Raw genomic sequence first — 24,145 nt, forward strand, 5'->3', positions numbered from 1 at the left:
TAATACTTTAATATATTAAAATATTTTTCTAACCTTGAATATGTTATTTACTTACTCATAATTTCTTATTCATCAATAACCATTTGATTTAACTTATCCATACTTCTTTAAAATCTTACGTATATCACATTCAATTAATTTTCTTAATTTATATATATATATGTTTACAGTTACTAAACATATATATGAATGAATTATATAGAGATGGAGAATAGATTAAACATATGTGTGTATACGAAGAGAGTACGTGATAATGTAATTGTCTAATGTACATATTAATATAAACTCAACAATCGTATTAAATTCCAAGAAATAAAAAGATATCGGGTTGAGTTGAGTTCAGTTCAAATTAATATCAATCCAATACCCATGATTGAAAATTTTTACAACTCAGTTAGACATCGAGTTGCTTCAAATTGAATTATTTCTTGATTAATTATGTCTATATAAATGTATTATTTTAAAAACAAAGGATTAGTAGTATGGGTGCTTAAAAACCCGATCAATCCAATCCATAAACACCTCTAATCAATAATGTGTTTAAAACATTACAGTCCAGATGTAAGATATATATATATATATATATATATAATTTTTTTTTTTTTGTATTTTAAAAGAGAGTTTAATATAATAAATTTTAAGGTAATATAACAGTTGTTGGAAAAGGAGAGGGGAAGAGAGATGACAGCAATTAACCAAAAAATGGTTGTAATTTGTTACCGAACCAAACACAATTAGACCAGAACCAGAGATTGCTTTTCTCATAACCCATTTTCTCTCTCATCTTTCTCTCCTCAATTGAAGATCGTTTTCACAATTCCCTCACTGATCTTCTTTTGACTTTTTCTTCATCATATTCTTTGTTATCTGCTTTCAACAACAAACCTCGCGTAAGTATCATCATCATCATCCCCTTTTCCTTTTCTGATTTCTTCATCCTCTTCATCTTTTACGCGATTCTTTATGAAGATTGCTATGTGGGTATCCTGGATCATGCCCAGATCTTGTTGTCTTTTTGATCTAAATCAGTGGGTTCGGAATAATTGTGATAAGGAATAAACGATATGTCCATATCCCCCTCACGACTTACAGGAAAATCGTTTCGGTTTAGGGTTCGGAAATTGAACTTTCTTCTGAAAACTATGATTACTTGTTTTCCTTGATTAACTGGAATTGGTCAATGAATTATCGTAGCTTTGATTTCAAGGGTCTCTGCATTATTGGATCTATTTTTTTTTCCGCACCTAATATTTGGATTTGTTTGCTCGCAGGAGGAGTCTATTTTCAAGCTTTGGCTAGGTCACATTTAGATTTTATCTTTGGTGTTTTGGATGCTGATTTCGTTATGAAGCCGACTTGTGATGGGTTTCAAGAGCATGTGGTTCTTTGATGCTGTTCCATAGGTGTTATCCTGCCATTTTTTTGTTATTTATAAGAAGCATTCAACTCCAAGAGCAATTTCTTTTGGTCTAGGTTAAGCCAAGGACATTGTAGTTTGTCATTTAAGTGATGATCAAACAGATACTTAATAGGATCCCCCGGAAGACACATAAGTCAACCGATAATCGAGATGGAGGAAACTCTAATTTATCTTCGAATGCATCAACCAGTTCAAGGGGAAATAGTGATGCAGCATTAAGTCGATCTGGTAGCTCGAATCCTGCATCTGGTCATGGGCAAACTCTTCATGCTGCTTCAGGTACTGGGCTAGCTGGGCTAAATCATGGCAATAACAAGCTTGACCATGCTTTGAATTCAAAGTTGAATGGCAATCCGGCAGTTTCTACTGCCTACGAGGCTTTGCCTAGCTTCAAAGATGTTCCAAACTCTGAGAAGCAAAACTTGTTCATCAGAAAGTTGAATATGTGTTCTGTTGTGTTTGATTTCACTGACACAACAAAGAATCTAAAAGAAAAGGAGATCAAAAGACAGACTTTGGTTGAACTTGTCGATTATGTTTCTTCTGCAAATGGGAAATTTTCAGAAACTGTCATGCAAGAAATTGTGAAGATGGTGTCAATAAACATATTTAGGAGACTCACTCCACAACCTCGTGATAACAAAGTGTTGGAAACTTTTGATGGGGAAGAAGAGGAGCCGTCCATGGATCCAGCATGGCCTCATTTGCAACTAGTGTACGAGTTCCTTCTAAGGTTTGTAGCATCACCAGAGACAGATGCGAAGCTGGCTAAAAGGTATATTGACCATGCTTTTATTTTGAGGTGGCTGGATTTATTTGACTCTGAGGATCCAAGAGAACGCGAGTACTTGAAATTTGTACTCCATCGTATGTATGGAAAGTTCATGGTACACCGTCCATATATCAGGAAAGCCATCAACAATATATTCTTTCGGTTCATTTTTGAAACTGAAAAACATAATGGAATTGCAGAGCTCCTAGAGATTCTAGGCAGCATTATTAATGGTTTTGCTTTGCCGTTGAAGGAAGAGCACAAGCTCTTTCTTGTGAGGGCACTAATACCCCTTCACAAGCCAAAATGCATACCGATGTACCATCAGCAGTTATCTTACTGCATCACCCAATTCGTTGAAAAAGACTGCAAACTTGCTGATACTGTTATTAGAGGTTTATTGAAGTATTGGCCTATCACAAACAGTTCCAAAGAGGTGATGTTCTTGAGTGAGCTTGAGGAAGTTTTAGAAGCTACTCAGCCTCCAGAATTTCAAAGATGTATGGTGCCTTTGTTTCGCCAGATCGCTCACTGCTTGAGCAGTTCACACTTTCAGGTAACTAGTTTTGCCACCTCATTCTTTATTACTGCTGGTTCATATCATTGCTATATAAACTTTTGCTGAGTTCTGCTTTGCAAATTTTACATGTTTCGATATATTAATTTATATGCATAGCGTTAAATCGTGAATCATGTTGCCTATCAGAACCCCAGTTTAGTGAATTGTGATCTTTTGCTTCAAAAGATTATACATTCGGAGTCAACTTGTGATATACAATTGCTAAGACTGATTATGGGAAAATCACATCTGGACCTCCTCCAGTATTGCTTTATGTCTGTAAGACCCTAGTTATGATGACATGAGAAAAGCTCCCTAAAATTGATAAGTAATCCCCTCATGATAGAACAATTGGAAATGGTGATGTCAAATTGCATGGATGACCAATGGATCATGAAACTAAGGTTTCATTCATTCTTAACATTTTCTCATACTTTATTTTGTTTTCTCCCAATCAAGTGAACTTCACCAGGACCATATCTTCATTAATCCTTGCACCACATAAATAGGAAACAAACGAAAATGGTAAATGGTCAAAAAGAATCCTAATGTCACAACTAACTCGATGTTGGGCAAGTTGACACTTATTTGGTGAGGACATGCACCTTACATGGCAATCCTCCCTCCCATCTTTTCTTTATGTTCTGTAGAGAATTATAAGGAACCCTCACTTGTAAACATAACTATAGATGGTTCCATCATGACAAACTTGCATTCTTGTTCTCTTTGATCCTTTGAGGGTTAGATCTTGATTTACTTGGCCAATCTAGGCAAGTGCTCTTTGGAAGTGGTTGACTTAGCATCTTGATGTGGTTTAGGCAAATCAATAACCCTATAACGAAGGAAAGGACAAGAACATTGCAATCACATGCCAGGTCGAGCAATTAGTTGTTCCATCAAAGGCTCAATAGCAGGTGCAACGGGAGGGTTGTCAAAGGGGTTGCTTCAAGAACGTGGCTGTTACTTGGAAGGATAAGTCGAGAGGTGGAGTCTTTTAGCAATGACCGAGGTCAAAATTGGAGCTTGTGGAGAACAAACTTCAAGAACAGGGCGGAAGACTCGACTCTTATTGAAGCCTTCAAAGATATAGTCAATCAAATTTGATTCTTCCCTCGTATGACACCTCAATTTATGCATCTACAACATGAGGAGTTGGTCATGTTGAAGGAACAACTAGTTGAGGCCTATGCAAATGTTTACGTTTGCGAGAAGGCATTTTCTATTAGGAAAGGGACTTCCAATCAAACTTAATAGGTGGATACTTCTAATCCCAAAGCTTATATGGACAACGGGAACTCGAAGGAGCTTGACAACTTCATTTGGGGAGTGGAATATTTACATATAATTAAGATCATGTTGGATGAGAATAAGATCCAAATTGTTGCATTGTATCTTAATAACATGACTGAAGTCTTCCAAAGTTACGTGCACCATGGATTCTTGGCCTTTTGTTCATGAACTAAACTAATTCTGCCTTAAAAATGTTGAAAAGGAGGCACAATGTAAGCTCCATTGACTCAAAGAAACAAACACTTTTAGGGACCACTTGAAAAGTTCATGGCCCTTGCATTAAAAATCCTGGAAATGTCCGAAGAAGGTTTTACTCTTTTATATCATGGATGCTTTGCAACAATGAACTAACATTGAGCTCAATAGACATAGTCCAAGATGTATTGAACGTCATTTCCAAAATTGAGTCAATGGTGGATTCGAGGAAGGAGCCATCAAAATTCTTAGATCCATGTAGTGTAGCTTGGGGGAGCCACTGCGGCAAGAAAAGGAAGTCTTAGGTTAAAGCTTCTAACAAGCAAGAGCATAGAGATGTGGAAGTACAAGATGGATTATTTGTTGTGTAGAGGGAGTAATTGGATGCAATATTGCTCCTAACTTGCATGCTATTGTCAAACAAGCAAGCTATCACGAGATATAAGGTGAAGCTCGTATGGGAGCGATACATGTCCGCAACTCCATGGAGTCAAAGAACATTGCTTGAAGGGGTTGTGCATGTGAATGTATTTAAAAAATACCTTAAAAGCCTTGGTAGATACGTAGGCCTCTCATAGTTTTATGACGATATCAATGGTCAACAACTTGGGAGTCAAGAACAATGAACGTTGGGGTTGTCAATTTGCCAGAAATAGATCTACTTTTTTATTTCATGGATGGGCTACAACAATAGGCAAACATTGAGCTTAGTAGATGTGGAGTCCAAGATCTATCAAGCGTCATTGCCCAAGCCAAGCCAAGTTTGTGGTGAATTTGAGGAAGGAGCTATCAAAATTGAGAGAGCCAAAAAAGAGTAGCTTTCTAAAGAATGGGGAGCCACCACGAGGCAGGAAAAGAAAGTCAAGGGCGAAACTTCTAACAAGCACAAGAACATAAACCCAAGAGTGATTATTTCTTGTGCAGAGGGTTATATTTGTGGGATTGGCCACAACCTTCACACTATTGTCCATCAAGAGATGCAAGGTGAAGCTTGTATGCAAGTGCTACATGTCCTCAATTTATGGATGCCAAGACATTGCTTGCAAGCGGTTGGTACATGTGGACATTAAGGTAGAAAAAAATACTTTAAACATCTTGGGATGTATAGGTGTCTCTCATAACCTCACAACGAAAATCAATGGTTGACAACTTGAGAGTTAAGATCGTTAATAGGGGGCACCATTAAGGCTATCAATTCATAAGAAAAGGCTTTACAAAATAACATGAGGAGCACAAGTGTGTCGGGGAATCGAGGGGACGAGTGGACTTCTCGATTGTACCCATAGATGACTTCAAAATTGTTCTTTGGATGGAGTTGTCTTGTAAGATATGAGCATTAGTCATATGGAAGAACTAAGTAAGCAACCCAATAAACGCCTTACCATCAAAAGCACCTTACAATGCATTAGCATCTTTCTAGAGAAAGGACCGCCTATTTGGCACTAAAAAGGTGTTAATGAAGAACAAATATCCCATTCCACCCCTTCTAGATTTCTTTGACCGATTCGGGAAGGTTCGACAATTTACCAACTTGGATCTTCATTCGGGATATTATCAGGTAGGACTTGCCAAAGGAGACTAGTCCACGACTTGGTGCTTCATCAAGTCATACTTGGCAAGAATCACATCACTACAAGTCTCCTAGAGAAGAACTATACATGGGAGTGGGACAAACGTTGCAACAAGGCCTTTGCGGATCTAAAGGCATTCCTTACCAAGGAGTCGATCTTAGCATTACGTTCAAGCCTTTTGAGGCACATATCCAGATTTTGCTATTGGTGTGGGACCGACACCCAATAACCTATGAAAGTGAAAATTTGAAAGGTACGAGCAGTATACAGTCCAAAAGGAGATAGTGGGGCCATCAATTGGCCTAGCACTTGGAGAAATTATCTCTTGGATGCATGATTGTTGGTGATGACCAATAACGTCACCACAAACTATTTTCAAACTCAATACCAACTAAGGCGTCACTGCTAGATTAGATAAAGGAAGATCTCAACCATGGTATCATGGCCAAAAGCATGATGGATGTGGCCAAGCATAGATGAAGTTGAAGCCTTGAAGATTCTGAGAGAAAAGAGGCTTGCTCTTCACCAAGGGAATTCGGGTTTAAGTGTTATGGTGGAGTGGACTACGTCCAGAAGCTATTCAGGAACGCCATGACTTAAACTGGATTGGTTTGGGTTGGTCACATGATGGGCCTAGGATTTTTGTTGAGTGGGTGCACAATTAAGGTGGATCAAAGACCCGCAAAGGCGTCCATGGGTTTTTAGCCGAATTCCATTGTTTCGAGGGATTTTTTAAGTTTTTGGTCAATTTTGGGGACTTTTTGTGTTTTTTTCGTCGATTTCGAGACTTTTTCTGTTTTGGTTGATTTCATGATACTTTTTTCGGTTTTTTGGTTGATGTTTCTTATATTTTCTAATATCTCGGAGCACCTCTCAAAGTTTAGCGGGTGCACCTTTCATACCTAAAAAAATCCTACTTGCAAAAATAAGTTGAACGGGTGCACGGGAGCCCGCTCTAACATACATAGGTCCACCCTTGACTCACGTCGGAGCTCAAAGTACTTGTGCACTAGGACTTAGGAGGGGATGCTACTATTGGCCCAACATGTGGGATGATGTAGATGCCGACGTACTGACAAGTCTTGTTTGCCAACAAGACAAGTTGGAGCTAAGGGGACTGATTGGACTCTTGGAGCCACTCCCTATTCATGTTTGTGGAAAGTGTCTAACCGGACTTGCTTACTGAAATTTGATGGCCTTATCTTGGTGGTTATGGATCAATTCTCCAAGTACGGGACGCTTATTTCAAGTGTCAAGTGATTGCTTGACCTAAGAAGTAGCTTGGTTGTTTTTCAAAACGTAGTCAAGTACCAGGGAAAACCCATGGCCAATCCCTACAGCCCGATCATCCTCTTATGCAGTTAAGTGCCACGTTGCAAAATCTTCGCAGGATCAAGCTGCGATTGCAAGGGCTTATCTCTATGACGCAGCCAAGAAAATGAAAAAGCGGGCAGATACAAAGAGAAAGGGTGTGGACAATGGATTTGGGAAACCATCAAACATTAACTGTAATAGAGTTCTTTCATAGCATACATCTTATGCCCTTCTAGACGAGTACCCTTTGGAAGAGGTGGACTTGTCATTTTAAAGCTGGTTCAAGCACCAGGGCTAGACGAGCCATTTAGGGCCTTGCAAGACTAAGGGCTTTTTTGTAAGCAGCTTAATAAGCTTAATGGGACTCTCAACTTATTCAGTCAGCTATACGTAATTGTTTTTTAGTAGCTTAATGATATAGAAAGTGGCTTATTCAGTAATTTCTAAGGGGAGCTTTATACAGAAAGCCAAGTTTTTCCCAAAGCTGTCCCTCCCAGTTAAAAAACACGCTCCTTTTCATCTATGAAAAAACCTTCCCAATCTATACAGATAGATTAATTTACACAGGCAGCTATATTCATACATTACTTGATGAAAAACCAACCAAACAGCCACTAAGCTACAAAAGAATGAGAGTTTTAAAGATTAACCGAAGGTTTAGATTGAATATTATAATTTTTTTAACTTATTGTATACATCCTTAATATATCGAGACACAGTGAATATTGAGTTATATACTTTGCAAATGCTGTACAAATTATTGAAGCAAATTGTACAACTTATGTTACCTCACTACTAATTAGCAGCAGACTCATATTGTACTAGGCAACTTATTTACTGAAAGCAAAGAAAAGAAGAAGAAACACTGCGCCTAGTAGGGATGGTAGACACATGAGGTTGACGAGTTTGTATCATGTACCTTCCCAAGTAGCAAGTCCTTATTCAGAAGACCTTGAAAACACTCCCAAGAGGGTGAAACTTCTGCCAGCTGTCCTTTTTGATGTACCTCGAGTAATTCATTGGACAATACATAAGTGTGAAATTTGAACCTAGGACTTCCAGATTTTTCTATGCAAGTCATCCGCTTGGGCAAGCCTAGTCAGACGGACCTTTCTTAGTCATGCGAGGCTTCAACCTAATAGAGGGAAATGCTCGTCTGGTCGCCATTGTATGTTCACTATCGGCCAAATATCATTTTCTTTTTTTGTTGAGAGTGAGAGTGATTCTTTTTCTGTGAGTTGTGAAGACAGCATCTTATACCACAACCGGGCTCCACATGAAGGTTAAAATAAGCATCTCTCTCCTCCTTTTCGTGTCCTGGGTAAATGTATAAAGGAAAATTTCTATATCATACCCTTTCAGAAGCTAAAAAGGATATTATAGGGGAAATTTTTGTAGGACGGAATCACAGAAAATTAAATTGATTCTGAGGATGAAAACGAAAATATATAGAGGTACATGTCTATCATACCCTTTACAGTCTACCTAATGCTCTTAGGTGGTTGTTTCCATCAGTTGTGGCATTAGTCTTTGTCTGATGCTATAAGTATCTATTATGATTTACCCATGTTCAGAAATTGATAAAAATTTCACCTGGGATGTAATATGTTCTCATTTGATGATTTCGAAGTGTTGACACTTCCATGACGTATTTTTCCCAAAGCATATTTGTACAGTAATTATTATATAGCCAATTTCTTAAATTTAACTTTTGTCTTTGATAAATAATCACGAATTTTGGCACACTATAACATCTTTGTGTCTAAAGTAGAGGCCAGTTTTAAAGACACCATACTTGTAAAGACACCTTACTTGTAAAGACACCTATATTCGGTAGAAATTTCACAATACTGGATCCTCCCCTGCACACTTGTGTGGAAAATACACATACTTTTCAACTAGTCATCAAATTATCGAACTAAGGCATGTGGTTTGGAAAACTGTTTATGAGTTCATGTATATATGCGTGGTGAAAGCTGTTGTAGCTTTCGGCCTCTTCACATAGCCATTTACAAATGCTACTTCAGTCCAAGGGAAATTTCAACATGTTAGCGGACATATAGTTTAATGGAAGTATTTGACTATAGTGGTTGTTTGGTTAGCTTTCCATTAATCCTGCTTGGATTAGTCTCTCTTAATAGATTTGGAAGGTTTTTTCATAGATGGAAGGAGCGTGTTTTTTAATTGGGATGGGCGGGTTCCGAGAAAAACTTGGCTTTTTTCATAAGGCCCCCCTTAGAAGCTTATTGAATAAGCCACTTTTTATATCATCAAGCCACTACCAAACGGTCATGTATAGCTGACCAAATAAGTTGAGTACGATTAAGCGGCCAACAAGCAGACGCTTATTAGTCTAATGTTTTCAACTACTCTCCAACAATGGGAATACAGTCGTTTTAGTGGATATTGTCAATTCTTTGTAACAATGATGGGCATGTAACTTTCAGTTTAAAAGGTTGCAAAAATGGCAATGTTGCAATTTCCATAGGATGGAGGGGGTATTAACTTCTGAGTGTATGTTGATTAGTCTTTGATTGATGGTGTTTGTAGGTGGCTGAAAGAGCATTGTTCCTGTGGAACAATGATCATATCGAGAACCTAATAAAACAGAACCGGAAAGTAATCCTGCCCATCATATTCCCTGCCTTGGAAAGGAACACCAAAACCCACTGGAACCAAGCCGTGAGAAGCCTTACTTTAAACGTTCGAAAGATCTTCTCTGATGCAGACCCTGAACTCTTCGAGGAATGCTTACAAAAGTTCAAAGAAGACGAATCCCGAAAGCAAGAAAGCAAGGCGAAACGTGAAGCGATATGGAAACGCTTAGAAGAGATTGCTGCAAAGAGATCATCCACCAATGCAAGGTAAAGGTGACCAACCATTCTTACATGTTATGAAGGAAACAGCAAAAATGGTGATGATGGTGTGGGTATGATTTGAATTCCAAGAATGTGTATATGCATAAATATATATATATATATATAGATATGGAATGGGGTATTATTGAATTTGACCATTTTGTTGTTGGTGTCAAAAAGGGAGTTCCTGCCCAGGAATTTGTTTCTGTTTTTTTCCTCTCTGAATTGATTTGATCCTATGATTGTACTCCTTCCTTATTTTTTATTTTTAATGTGTATCATATTACTTTTTATCTCTCATTTGTTTGATCCACTTGTATTTTGTTTTCATTTTGTAGTAAAAGAAAATATATATATGTGTTGATGTTATGGATTGCAGTTATAGGTGTGATTAAAAGCTAATGTTTGTTTTAACCACACTTGATTGGTTTGAGCTTAGCTCCAAAGATCAAAAGTATCAGGAGGTCTCAGGTTCAAATCCAAGGAGAATAAAAATCCCCTTGTGGCCATAGATGTTCAAATACGGTGACTCCGGACTATCTGCAAAGCAGGTGGTCGCCCTGGGATTAATCGGTTTGCATAGCGGGTTGGATATCCAGGTTAATAAAAAAAAAAAACTAATGTTTGAAGAATGTGTTGTAAAAGGCTTGTGGCGAAGAATGTGTTGTAAAAGGCTTGTGGCGACAACTTGTATCTGAGACCACGTTAAGCTTGTTGCAGGCTATAACCTAATGGATAGTTTTTGTAACACGATATTTAGTTTTTCTTACCCTTTTAGTGTATGTCTTAACCTAATTTAAAGTGTTTAATATCGTGGACTCATTGAGTAACAGTAAAAAAAAAAAAAAAACATTCTTCCACGGTTGAAAAACCCATAACACCACCAAAAAGCCAAAAAAGTTGATCATTCTTCAACCAAACATTCAAAAAGCCTAGAAGAACAAAGGAGTTTGTGTAAATTCAAATCCAAAAACTATGAGCATATACAATAAGTCCATATAAATTCATTAGAAGAATTTGAAAAATACAAAACTCATGTATGCTTGATCAAAAACTTAAAGCTCATTCGCACTTCTTCATGGTTCGATTTACACCGTTAGAGATGTCGAAAAGAAAGAGCCTGAACATGAGAAGGTGGTGTGGTGGTGGTGGTGATTTGTTGTTGTCCGATTAACCGAAGGGGGATGTAGGTGGTGGTTGTGATAGCAAACGAAGAGCAGGGGAATTGGTGGTGGTCTCAACAAGTAAAATGGCGGTGTCCATCTTTGACCTTCCTAACAACCAACCATTTAGTGACGGAACACGATGAATAGCTCTTAAAACATATATGTGTTTGTTGAAGTTCCAAAACACTAGCCTTAAATCGGACACCACCATGAATTATCTCCATCGTTCATAAATCAAACCACAAAGCTTAGTGCCGTTTTCTTCATAAAACCCAGAAGGATTTTAGGATAAAACAAATCAAGAAACCAAGAAAAGAAACATAATTCAAGTTAGAGAACCCATGAATGAAGGTTTTATCGTCAAAACCCAAAAGGATTTTGGCCCACTCACGCGTGTTCTCTCAATGAGATGCGTTGTAAACATGTGATTCAGAGGGGGATCAACGAAAATGGGAAGCGTTTCACCGTTAATGGAGTTGTATGTGTGGGTGTGCGTGTGAGAGAGATAAAGAGTTGTACACATGCTTTAAACATCTATATTAAAAAAAAAATTAATAACAAGTAAAAATAAGATAAAAAAAATGATAAAAAGACCAAAATGTCCTCACATGATAGGACTTAACTAGCATCACTAACAAACATACGTTGGGATCAAGGACTTAATCCATAAACATTTTTAATCCATAGTAATTATAACAAACCCCATGAACATAATCGTACAAAATGACCAAAACTGTAATTTACTCTATAAGTAATAATAAGAAATAAAATCTTAAATAAAATAATAAAATTGTTGTATTGATTTGAAAGGAGATGAAAATAGAAATAGCATTTGCAATAAAAAGGGTAACCATTTGTGGGTGTAATTAACCAAATAGCTATCTTGTATTTGGTTAATTACACCCACAAATTAGCCAATGGATTTCTTTTTTTTTTATTTTAAATTTTGTCCATTGACCCGTTAGACTAACATCGTAAGCCATCTTTTGCTTGTAGTGTTAAATTTTTCTAAAAAACTACGTTTTCTGAAAAAAAAAATCGCAACTTGCGGTTTTTTTAAGGTATGGGTTTATAAATGTTCATGTTTCTTTACTTATCATCATATAGAGATTTCTTAGTGGTTGTTTGGTTTGAGGTATTAAACAACAATTAATGGGACTGGAAATAAAAGAAATTATTTGGTTTTATATAATATAATAGACTCATTCCTCCATAAACCTAAATTTTCATTCCTGATTAAACTCAGAGAATGAAAATTCATTCTCATTTTCATTCCTCTGCCTGGACCAAACACCCTCTCAAGTGACGTTTGTTTTTTAAGAAGTGCTGAAGTCTGTTTTCACTTCTGATTTATAAGAGGTGGTGCTAAAGTCTGAAATCTGGAGCTGTAATACTGTTTGTTTTTCCGTCTGAAGTCTGAAATCTGAATCGGTCAAACTAATACAAAAAATATAAAAGATAAGTAGTTTTCTACAAAAGTATAAAAAGATAAATAGTTTTTGTTAACAAACATCTTCCAGCCTCCAGAATATGAACAATTTGGTAGAGAGCCTTTACCACTTAAAATTTCAGAGGACATTTAGAGTTTTTAAACTGTTATTTAAAAAAAAAACAAACGCCCTTCAATGAATCAGAATTCAGAGATATTAATAGTCAATTTACAAAAAATTAACATGCCCTTAATTTGTTTCCATCAATTCGCTTAGACAAGAAAAACATGGATTTTGAAAAACCAAAAGTTAGATTACGGTTTTAGATTTTGTCTGTCAAATTACGAATTTACCCTCGAAAAATGTAATCTTCTTTTTCCTATTTAAAAAAAAAAGATAATCTCTCCCATTTGTGGTCATCTTACCCAAACCCAAAGTCATCTCATTCCTTCTACAACACATAAAGCACGTTTACATAATTATCGCACTCATACCCATCACAAGCTAACACCCTTTTTGTCGTGCAAGATTAGCCCCTAAACAATCTTCAATTGACAGATTCCATCCTTGAGGATCTTTTTTTTTTTCCATTTTATTTCCATAAAAGTCTGACTGGTATCTAAAGACGTACAAGTTAAGAAAATACTTGACCGAAAATGGTTTTATACCAAAACAAAGTGACAAGAGGGCTCTTGCTAGCAGCGGTGGCTCGAGGTTTTTGTTGTACTTTTAAGATGGATCAAAGATGTACAAAATCGTTTGATGTGTTTTTAGTCAAATTTCAAGAGATCTTGAAGTTTTTTTTTGGTTGGTTTCAAGTATTTTTTTTAATTTATTATGGAGAGACTGTGTTTGGTTGATTTCGAGATTTTTGGGGTTTTAGGTTCATTTTGAGAGACTTTTTAGGTATATTTTCTAATATCTCAGAGTATCACTGACACTTTTTATTAAAAAGATTACATTTGCAAATCGGTTGAACGAATGCAAGAGACCATTTACTTGGAATAAAATTGATGATTCTAGACTACAAAAATGCTAAAAAGTAAAACTTGGAAGTAATAAATGTAAATTAAGGATATGTGGAGGGACTAGTTTTGTACTTCACTAAAATAGAAAGCAGAATCCCAAAGAAAAAACACAGGAAATGAAAGTGTGCGCACCTGGCACAATCAATCACCCCTCTCTGTCGACATCCACCATTGAAGCATCCGATCGAAGCTAATCTTCCATGGCTGGTGACAGGGTTCCTCACTGATCAAGAAGAACCCTAATGAGATGTCATGATCTGTCCCCATTATTTGTTGATCTTGAAACATAAGAGAGAGAGAGAGAGGGGGAACTTTGGATTACAGGTTTTTGTTGCAGTAAAATAGGATTTAAAAAGTGAGATAGAAAAGGGGTGTGTGTGTATGTGTTTGAGAAATGCCAAGCGTTGCTGTGAAATTATACAGTGTGTTTTTCAAATTGATATTAAAGCGACGGTTACAGAATCGAATCCAGAACCCTAATTTGAACGATGAGAACAGCTCATTCGGCGTTACATCCCGTCCCGAAGAGTCGATTGCGGCCGCTAATCCTTCGTTCACTGACGGTGTAGCCACCAAAGACATCCACATAGAGACTTCTACCTCCCTTGCCCTCCGTATCTTCCTCCCTGAAACTTGTCTTGTCTCCACGGATCCCCATTCTAAAGCTAGGGTTACGGCTAAGAGACCCGGATCTCAGAGGGACTCAACTCCAACCAACTCGAGTTGTGGTATTCCCCGGCGTAACAGTTATGGTTCCGCTGAGGCAGCAGCAGCAGCTCTTTCTCCAATCAATCGGAGGAATAGTTATGGAAATGGTCTCAGTACTGATGATATCAGCTTGAAATTGGAGAATGGCGTGTACGGAGGTTATTCTCCTTTTACTCGCCGATGTCGGAAACTGCCAGTGATGGTTCAGTTTCATGGAGGAGGGTTTGTGGCAGGGAGCTGTGATTCTGTGGCCAACGATTTCTTTTGTCGGCAGATTGCTAAAGTGTGTGATGTGATCGTTTTGGCGGTTGGATATAGGCTAGCGCCTGAGAATAAGTATCCAGCAGCCTTTGAGGATGGGATGAAGGCTCTGCATTGGCTCGCCAAGCAAGTGAATTTGGCAGAATGTAGCAAATCATCAGGGAGAACGCCTGAGTCGAAAAAGTCGGATTCTCAAGGGCAAATCATGGATGCATTCGGGGCTTCTTTGGTAGAGCCATGGCTAGCTGCCCATGGAGATCCATCAAGGTAGCTTTCTCTCACCATATAGTTTTACTTATAGTTGATAGTGATTCCTCAATTGTTGTGTATTAAAGAAGGAATCATGGACTAAGATCATCCAGAAATTAGATGCAAAACACATAACTGTTTGAACTCTGTTTCATTAGAGGGTTGTGCTGAGACAAAACTGAAATAATGATATACTTGTATATGTGCTAGGCATGCTACACAGGAATATCTTTGGACAAAATTGAGGATAAAGTTATCTTGTGTGTCGAATTATATGCTGAGCCAACCGCGATTCTTGAAAAATAAAGCGTAAAGAAAGTAATCAAGGAGCACTCTTTAGCATCTCTTACTATCTGTTTTATGATTAAGAAAGATCTACCTAATTGACACCTTAAGTTGCTCTCAGTTCCTGGTTAATGGTGGGGAAGAAGGCATTGATTGATGGCATGCTTACACATCTATGATAAGGGAGCCTTTAGATTGACACAATTAAGCATAACCATGAGGCTTTTAGATTCATCACACAATTAAGCATATCCATGAGGCAGCGGTTTTGACCTACTCTAAATAATATCTTGGGATTGTTCCTTAAATCTCTAGGTCATCGTGAATTCATGGCCAAAGCAAAAAATATGGATTCACGGATCTATATATCAGAAAGAATATGTGCACAAAATTTGAATGGGACAAGAACCCCAGAGCAGTCTGTTACCGGACCCATGGGCCTAAACTGCAATTACCGCGAAGGTGCTTATCATGCACATTGCACTTTTGGACACAGTAACCTGTTAGTTGTTTGCTGTGTGCAGATACAATGTGGACTAAGTTTTTGATTTTTGTAGAATTAAGACACGATGAGAAAATATTGGTGTGAGTTTGGTCTTTGCTGCCCCAGGTGATGATACTATAAAATGATGAAGGAAACCCACATATATGTTACAGTTATCAGTTTATAAGCGGTGATCTTAAATTACAAGTCAACATAGAAGAAACAATCTGAATTCAAAATAAGTTACTTGAGGGTGGAAATGATTAATATGTTTAATTGATGAAGTCATTAAATGAGCTTGGCTCATGGGTATAGATTCTGGATTGATCTTCTGGACTCCTTCATGGATATTCCATCATTTATGCTTCAAAGTGTGAAATAATGAAGAACCGTCACATGTTAACTAAAGGCAGAAACCATAGGACCCGTGTGGAAAACCATCATGTTTCTATATGTACTCACTCTTTCCCCTATTTGTATGACATGAATGACCTGAATGATATAATTTTCTTAATGTTAGATCATCTTTAACTCAACTTGAGGACACTGAAACAGATGTGTTCTTCTTGGAGTGAGCTGTGGTGCAAACATTGCTGACTATGTGGCCCGCAAATCTGTAGAAGCTGGCAAACTATTGGACCCAGTTAAGGTGGTGGCTCAGGTGTTGATGTATCCATTCTTCATTGGAAATACTCCCACACATTCCGAGATAAAGCTGTCGAATTCTTACTTCTTCGATAGGGCTATGTGCATACTTGCATGGAGACTCTTCCTCCCTGAGGAGGAGTTTAGTCTGGACCACCCTGCAGCCAACCCCCTGATTCCCAACAGAGGTGGGCCACCCTTGAAGAACATGCCTCCTACGTTGACGATTGTAGCAGAACATGATTGGATGAGGGACCGTGCGATTGCTTACTCCCAGGAGCTTAAGAAGGTAAATGTTGATGCACCAGTTTTGGATTACAAGGATTGTGTTCATGAATTTGCGACTCTTGACATGCTTCTTAGGACCCCTGAAGCACAGGCATGTGCTGATGATATTTCTATTTGGGTAAAGAAATACATTTCACTTAGGGGTCATGAGTTTTCTTATTAGCAGAAGCAACATAACAACTCGGCCAACTTTTGGCAACTGAGATTGAAGAGAGGGATAGAATTGTGACCATGAGCATAACTGGGCTGTCCTTTTGATCTCTGTATTCTTGGATTGATTGCCTCAGTTTTGCAAATACATGTTCTAGTTATGTCCCTTTTTTGTAAGATAGACAATTTGCAGGAGATTAGGATTTAGGTGAGTTATGAGATCCCCATGTTGATTGATCCACTCTAGCAGACTTCTCTTTTTCGTTGTATCAATACATACAATTGGTTGCAGATGGGTTTAATTAAATGAATCTCTTTTTCTAAATCCAATGAATCTCTCTTTCTATAATCTTTTCAGTTTACACATGTAGACTAAGGGCCTGTTTGTTAGTAGCTTAATGAACTTAATGAGATTCACGGCTTATTCTGTCAGCTATACATGACTGTTTGGTAGTGGCTTAATGATATAGAAAGTGGGTTATTCAGTAAGTTTCTAGGGGGGAGCTTTATGCAGATGACCAAGTTTTTTCCTAACCTGCCCCTTCCAAGTAAGAAATATGTTTCTTCCATCTATGAAAAAACCCTCTCAAACAAAAACCTTCCCAATCCATACAGAATGATTAATCCACACAGACAGCTTAATCCATACGGAACTTGATGGAAAACCAACCAAACAGCCCCTTATAGTCTTTCATGTTTACATGTTCGGTTTAAGTGCATACCGAGGGAGTAGACAGTTGAGGGTGGAAATTCTCGTATATATGTTTTCTTTTTACCTTCTCTCCTTTTCTTCTTCTTTTGGTTTTTATGTTGCTTAATATGTGTTAGTCTTGATATCCTTCTTGTCCTTGTCTTCTCCTTCTCACCACCCTTTTGCACAAGTCGGGCGTTTCATGGAAACAACCGGTCTATCCTTAGGGGGTAGAGGTCAGGACTGCATACATCTCACCCGTCTCAGAACCTGCTTTTAAGTGGGATATATTGGGTTTGTTTGGTTTGATATATTTTATGGAGTTGACACACATCTTAGGTCATATGAGATGCTTAGAGTTGGATGCAATTAGCATATGGATGTTCTAAGTTTATGTACTGCTTATATTCCAACCTGCTTTTGAGTGGAATGTACTGCTTTTTCTTGGTTTGATTTGATATTTATACGGTTATGTTTCCTTTTATTTTGAAATGATGCTGTCAGATGAAACATGCACCGTTGATTTCGGTTTTTTGTTCTCTTACAAGATGGCATCAAAATGCATTTAATTCGTGCAATAATTTGATGTTTGTACCATTGAACACCAAAATCATTTTGTTGGTTTTCTTCCACATCTATTCATAGATTTCATTTGCTTTCAGAAAGGGTAAAAAGGTGGAACCAAAGCAACATTATCATGTGATATCCACCAATTACTATTCTACATGTTACCCCCTAAATTAATAAAAAGACATTCCACAAGTTGCAAAAGATGCTCCATATATCAGATTAGGACACACATCCACCCCTACCTTCAATTCTTCCACAGATACTCACACTGCTTTTATTAAACAAGATTGTATTGATATAATATATATATATATATATATATATATATACATATATATATGTGTGTGTGTGTGTGGGGGGGGGGTGGAGTTTCAAACTATAATACATTCATTTACGAAAATGCTACAACACCCTTACAACACGTGAAATACATGTGAGGGACCTGGTGGTGTGTGGACGACATGTCCAACGACATAGGTCACATCAAAGGTCGTCTACATCTTTGATTTATTATCACATGTGATGGCTTATAGTATCACATCAATAACACTCTTGTCATATGTGATAATACATGTGAGGGGCCTACTAGTGTAGAGGCAACTTAGCCTACAACCTAAATCCCTATAAAGGTTGTCCACATATATGGTTTAGTACACATGTGATGAAATATAAAGCAAAAGAGTGTTCTTGCATTATCGTAAGATGAAAGTGTTCTCATTTGAACCATTGTATAGTGGCTTAATCATTTAGAACTTTAGCATTTATGAGATCCGTGAAAACTTCTACCTTAAGGTTTTGTTTTCCATTTAAGTATAGTATTTAATGTATTGGTTAACATATATCTTTATACAATGTGTTTGTTTTATATCTATTTGACTCGTAATATAAAACTTTTTTACGTGTATTTTTTGTTTCACAAACACATCAAAAAGGTTCACATTGTGAACCGAGTAAACACACTCTGAAATATATATATATATAGAGAGGAGCGATCAAATGAAAACCATTCAAATTTGTAAAAACCGTAAAAACTACTCTCATCCGTCGTTAATCTTATGAAATATTTTCATGAAATTGTTAATCTTGTGAAATTGTTTCATAAATACTTTTTTTGATGAAGTTGTTTCATATGTGGTTATGAAATTGTTTCATATACTACTTAATGAAATTTTAATGAAACTGTTTCATGTATTTCTCTAAAATTAAATTAATGAAGATGATAATATCCATGATTAACACCTTCCACAATAAAAATGGTTAATCAACCTTTCATAATTACAAAAAAAATGAACAAAATAAAAAATTATGATTGGTTGAATGAGGTTTTCACGGTTTTTACAAATTGAGTGGTTTTTATTTGAACCCACCCCTATATATATATATATATAGAGAGAGAGAGAGAGAGAGAGAGAGAGAGGAGGGGGGAGAGAGAGAGAAGAGATTTACTTTGCAAACCACGTTATTTATACGAACCGTACAAACCTCATTCAACCAATCATAATTTTTCATTTTGTTCATTTTTTTGTAATTATGAGAGGTTGATTAATCATTTTTATTATAGAGGGTGTTAATCATGTATATTATCATCTTCATTATTTTAATTTTAGATAAATACATGAAACAGTTTTATTAAAATTTCATTAAGTATTATATGAAAATTTTCATAACCATATATGAAACAATTTCATAAAAAATTTATTATATGAAACAATTTCACAAGATTAAATAATTTCCTGAAAAAATTTCATAAGATTAAACAATGAAATCGACGAATGAGAGTGGTTTGCACGATTTGTACAAATTAGGTGGTTTGTATTTGATTGCTCCTATATATATTTTATATTGATAACTACATTAAATTCTAACAATAAATAAATAAATAAAAACATATGAAATAGCACATGATGCATTCGCAGATATCTCACAACCGGAAGTATGTGTCACCCTCTCTTTTATCCCCGATAAACAATGAAAAGAATATTTGCAATTGAACTTTCCTTTGAATATGCATATACTATAATCATGTTTTATACCAATCAAAATATACATTACATGATTAAATACCATGATATCAAGTGTGTATATATATATATATATAGCTTGACCTTGATCAATCCAATGCCTAATTTAGTAATAATAGAAAAAGTTCACAAAACTCTTTCTTGTTGCCATGGTAGTAAACCTGTGTTTGGGTCACTAAACGTCTTCACCACCCAATCCCTCAAACCTGTATCATTGATCTCGCAAAATCGGCTAGCCCAGTCAGCCGGTTCAATTGCTCGAGTCCCCAAACCCGGGGCTCGATCTCTAGATCCAACATTTTCCTCTTTTTGCCAATCCGACACATACGTAGCCACTCTTCTATAGAACTTCTCCTTGAACTCGTCCCACACTTGGAACTTATAGTGATTAATCACCATTAAATTCCTATCTATGTTCACGTAATTCAACCCATCTCGCAAATCAAAATGATGCACCATGTTGATCAACGTGGGGTTTAGTTTCTCTGGTTGGACTATACTTTTGTGCCTCTCGGGGGGCCTCAACCGACAAGTGTATCCCACCATGACCCCTTCTCGTGGGCTTTCTTTCAGACCCGATGGTCCAAAGTTATGACATGATATTCGTAACTCTGCAACATCGGGCCTACTGGTTTGGTTGCTGATTATGCTCCCTAAATGAACCCCGGTCCGCAGGTGTAAGAACTCATCCACATCAATAAAAGCAACCCATTCACAAAGGTCTCGAGCTCGTAAACCACAATGTGCGAATCCGGCTTCTTGGGTCTTGATCCAAGGCCACAAGTGTCGGGTAATCTCGAAACCTTGATTCGCTAACGACTCTATTACGTCTTCGATCTCATCGTCACTGTTGTTGTCGTATATGAACCAACGTTCGACCCCAATGCGGGCATGGTACATGACCCATTCGCGCAAGAACCGGGCTTGGTTCCGGAGCATGGTGCATATGCAGACTCGATGTTGAATAAAAACGGGTGGGTCGGGTGAAGCCAAAAACTCGGGTCGGGCAATGGAGCTCAAAATCCCTTTGCCAATTACGTTGACCGAAACTTTGATGGAACCACGACTGTGTGGGCTTCCCAGTAGACTCGAAGGGGTCCTGCACCGTACGATCTCTTGAGCGATTGAGACAACTTCTGATTTCAACCGCGACTTCCGATTGGTGAAATCGGAGCCGTACACGCATTGAAACCGAGAGTGGTTGGAGGCTCTTCCTGGCCGTAGATTGAGTCCCTTCACGAATACAATGGTGGTGTTGTCTCGGTCGATCATAGCTTCGTAAGCTAACGATTTCCATTCGTGCGTGGGGCCGGGCGGGAGATCACCTTGGGCTTTCAAAGCGACGGATACGATCGTGCCACGTGGTGGAATCCCACAACGTACGATCTGGTGATCGAGATATTGGCCGCCGATTGACAACGGCGACGACCTCAGGTGAGGCCGGGAAGTGTTCGGTGAATAATAAACGCACTCGATTTCATCTTTCGTCAACAGACGACTGGATGGAGGATATTTTAGCAAAATCAATACCTGGTCTGGAAACAGCACCGTTTCTCCGACGGATAAACCCCTCGACGCCGGTGAATCACTGTAAATAGCTTCCGCCGGTGACGTTCTCCATGAAGATATCAAGCTCGGATGGTAGCTCTCTGTTTCCAAAGTTAAACAAGCAAGTAATTGATGCTCAAAGAAGTTAAAGAAAAATTGAAAAGAAAACTGGTAAGAAGCTGGTTACCTGAAAAAAGAAGTCGAAGAGTGGAGAGAGTGAAGCCGGAGAAGAAGAGTAGAGCAAGGGCGCATCGAGAGATGAGGAGCAGAGAAGCACGTTTCCGGCGATCTTTCATGGCGATAAAAGCTTCAAGATGATCAGAAACTGAGCAGCAAAACACATAAAGATGGATTAGGGATTCAAGCCTCACAAATTAAGGTGTTGATTTCAACACAAACACTCGAGAATCTTGTAGAAAATTGAAATCTTTGTGGAGAGTGAAAGGACTTTATACCATTGCCATTGCCATTGTCATCGCCATCGCCCACTCAAATGGCTTCTTATTTTGTTGATTAAAATAAAATAAAATAAGACTTTTATTATTAGATCAAATTAAATTATATTTATTTCAATCAAAACTTTATAATATAATAATATTAGTGAATTAATATAGAGTTTCCGTAATTGGTTGTTTTTTAAAATAATTGTAACTGGTATTCTATATGGTTTTAATTTAATGTTATATGCATCTTTGGGTGACTAGAGGAAAATGGAGATTATATAAAAATAATTCCATTCCACTTCAACCATATCTATATTTAGAAGACTATAATATATTATAGTCGTTGATTTTCTTTTTCTTTTTTATATTTAATAAAATATTATTTTTCTCTAATAAAAAATTAATATTAAGATTTTTTTTATTGGCGGAATGTATTTTTCTCATGATAATTAATTTTTTGGAGTTTTTTAAATTTGGAGAATTTCACTCTTTCATATTTTCTTTATTTTGGGTAATGTGTTAGAATTTTTTTTAATCAAAATCTCCATTTTATAAAATCTGTTAAAAATGCTCTAAAGACTTTTTTTTTCATGAGAGGTGTGAGAATACTTTTAGATCGTTGATCTCTTTTGATGCGGCAAAGCTGATTGCCCTCGTTTTTGTCGGTGTTCTAAAAAACTCGTCGTGATAGCCATCGTGGCCAGAGCCGACCCTGGGCATGAGCGACATGGGCTGTCACCGAGGGCATCATCAGCCCAAGGGGCATCATCCTAGGCCCAATCTGCTACACTATAGTCCTCTCCTCGACTCCAGTCCTCGCCTCCTTGGCTCCAGTCTCACCTCCTCGGTCCAAATCCAATCTCCCCTGATCGGCAGTTAATCTCCAGACTCCAGTCCTACGTTCGTCCTCGTCTTCCTCTTCCCTCCTGGCTCCCGCTCCGACGCTCCGTCTTTGGTCTGCCCCTTCCCTAATCGGCATTCCCTCTCAATCTCTAGAACTTACCATTTCTCGATGTAAAACCATATTGGTAGAATGGTAGTTAATTCAAGATAATACTTCAAATTGGTCCTATCGTCCTGATTTTTCTCCCTATGGAACTGATTAGAAACCAGAGTATTAGCTGATGGTTCATGGTTGGTTTCTAGAATTCTAGTTGTTTAACAGAAGACAAGGGATTAAAGGATTATGAAACAGGTTGCATCATGTTCAATTGTTCATGTAAGTGTGAAAATTGAAATTAACCTTATGGAATGTGAGTCCATTTGTAAGTGTGAAACTGAGTGGATCATGAAAAAACAAGTGAAACAAAATTGCATCATGTTCCATTAAATATTAAACCAAACAGGTTACAATATTGCATCATGTAGTGATGAAATTCTATATCAGAAACTGACTACAGTTTAGGTACAAATAACATCTATTAATATACTCTAGCAACTTTTATGCTATCAATAATGATCTTACTCTCTTAGTATGATAGTATCTTAAATCTGCCCATAACCTGTAAGTTTTTTGGGCATCCAAAGTAAGTTTTTAGTAAAAGTTGACTATGATAGATTAATTGAAGATTTTGCTTCACGAAATGCACGAAGGCACCGTTTTAGATGAATAGGTAATCTTATATTCGTTTTGTTGTTCGGGGTTTTGGTTTATGTCCTCCCGTAGTAATTTTTTTTCAATAATAACTGACGTGGGGATGAGCCGCATAGCTTGACTAGATTCCAAACCCCTTAAATATTTGTGTCTTCTTGAGTTTTTGGTTCATTGGAGTAGGGGCATTCTTTTTGGTTCTTCACCCAGGGCATCCAAAACCATTGGACAGGGCCTGGTCGTGGCTTAAAACTTATGTCTAACGTCACGTTAAGTATTTAGCATGCGATTCCCTAGTGCTTAATTTTTATAACATGATATTTAATTTTTTTTACCCTTTTAGTTTAGTATCTTATTTTTTAGATTTTAGTATATAACATAGTTTAAAATGTTTAATATCATTAATTTATTGAGTAATAGTAAGGAAAAAAAAGGTTTATAATATATAAATATATATATATATATATATATATACATGCAAGTCTGGTCTCTTTTATAATTGTGCCACTAAAATTTTATTTATTAACAAAATCGTCATCAAATAAAAGATATCAGTAAATAAAGAAAATCATTTAAAGGCCCAAGAAGGTTTTTATTACAAAAAAAAA

The 24,145-nt window shown here is 37.2% G+C and overlaps 3 protein-coding genes across 4 annotated transcripts; 2 read left to right on the forward strand and 1 right to left on the reverse strand.

Annotated features, from left to right (window-relative positions):
* Nucleotides 1-721: 721 nt before the first annotated feature.
* On the forward strand, nt 722-10,276 carry LOC112508778 (serine/threonine protein phosphatase 2A 57 kDa regulatory subunit B' theta isoform-like). 2 transcript variants are annotated; one of them, XM_025113535.1, is made up of 3 exons: nt 722-890; nt 1,275-2,748; nt 9,672-10,081. In XM_025113535.1, the coding sequence occupies exons 2-3, from the start codon at nt 1,510-1,512 to the stop codon at nt 9,987-9,989; spliced, it is 1,557 nt and encodes a 518-aa protein (XP_024969303.1). In that variant the 5' UTR covers nt 722-890; nt 1,275-1,509; the 3' UTR covers nt 9,990-10,081. The 2 variants fall into 2 exon arrangements, with proteins under 2 accessions (XP_024969303.1, XP_024969295.1); XM_025113527.1 differs by having other exon boundaries at nt 728-890; nt 1,272-2,748; nt 9,672-10,276.
* Nucleotides 10,277-13,721: 3,445 nt separating this feature from the next.
* LOC112517460 (probable carboxylesterase 16) lies at nt 13,722-16,986 on the forward strand. Its single transcript, XM_025124899.1, has 2 exons — nt 13,722-14,839; nt 16,146-16,986. Exons 1-2 carry the CDS (start codon nt 13,998-14,000, stop codon nt 16,684-16,686), a joined length of 1,383 nt encoding a protein of 460 aa, XP_024980667.1. The 5' UTR covers nt 13,722-13,997; the 3' UTR covers nt 16,687-16,986.
* A 2,955-nt stretch (nt 16,987-19,941) lies between these two features.
* LOC112524798 (glycosyltransferase family 92 protein RCOM_0530710) lies at nt 19,942-21,953 on the reverse strand. Its single transcript, XM_025134751.1, has 2 exons — nt 21,691-21,953; nt 19,942-21,604 (listed from the first exon to the last, which is right to left on the reverse strand). Exons 1-2 carry the CDS (start codon nt 21,797-21,799, stop codon nt 20,082-20,084), a joined length of 1,632 nt encoding a protein of 543 aa, XP_024990519.1. The 5' UTR covers nt 21,800-21,953; the 3' UTR covers nt 19,942-20,081.
* Nucleotides 21,954-24,145: the final 2,192 nt, after the last annotated feature.

The sequence above is a fragment of the Cynara cardunculus genome (assembly GCF_001531365.2).
Source record: "Cynara cardunculus var. scolymus isolate 2C chromosome LG 1, CcrdV1, whole genome shotgun sequence".
In the NCBI taxonomy this organism is placed as follows: domain Eukaryota; kingdom Viridiplantae; phylum Streptophyta; class Magnoliopsida; order Asterales; family Asteraceae; genus Cynara; species Cynara cardunculus.

Coding starts and splice junctions, on each gene's coding strand:
- LOC112508778 (XM_025113535.1), top strand. CDS start 1,510: ATGATCAAACAGATACTTAATAGGATCCCCCGGAAGACACATAAGTCA. Junction 2,749..9,671: donor TGAGCAGTTCACACTTTCAG/GTAACTAGTTTT, acceptor TGGTGTTTGTAG/GTGGCTGAAAGAGCATTGTT.
- LOC112517460 (XM_025124899.1), top strand. CDS start 13,998: ATGCCAAGCGTTGCTGTGAAATTATACAGTGTGTTTTTCAAATTGATA. Junction 14,840..16,145: donor GCCCATGGAGATCCATCAAG/GTAGCTTTCTCT, acceptor ACACTGAAACAG/ATGTGTTCTTCTTGGAGTGA.
- LOC112524798 (XM_025134751.1), bottom strand. CDS start 21,799: ATGAAAGATCGCCGGAAACGTGCTTCTCTGCTCCTCATCTCTCGATGC. Junction 21,605..21,690: donor TCTTCGACTTCTTTTTTCAG/GTAACCAGCTTC, acceptor CTTTGGAAACAG/AGAGCTACCATCCGAGCTTG.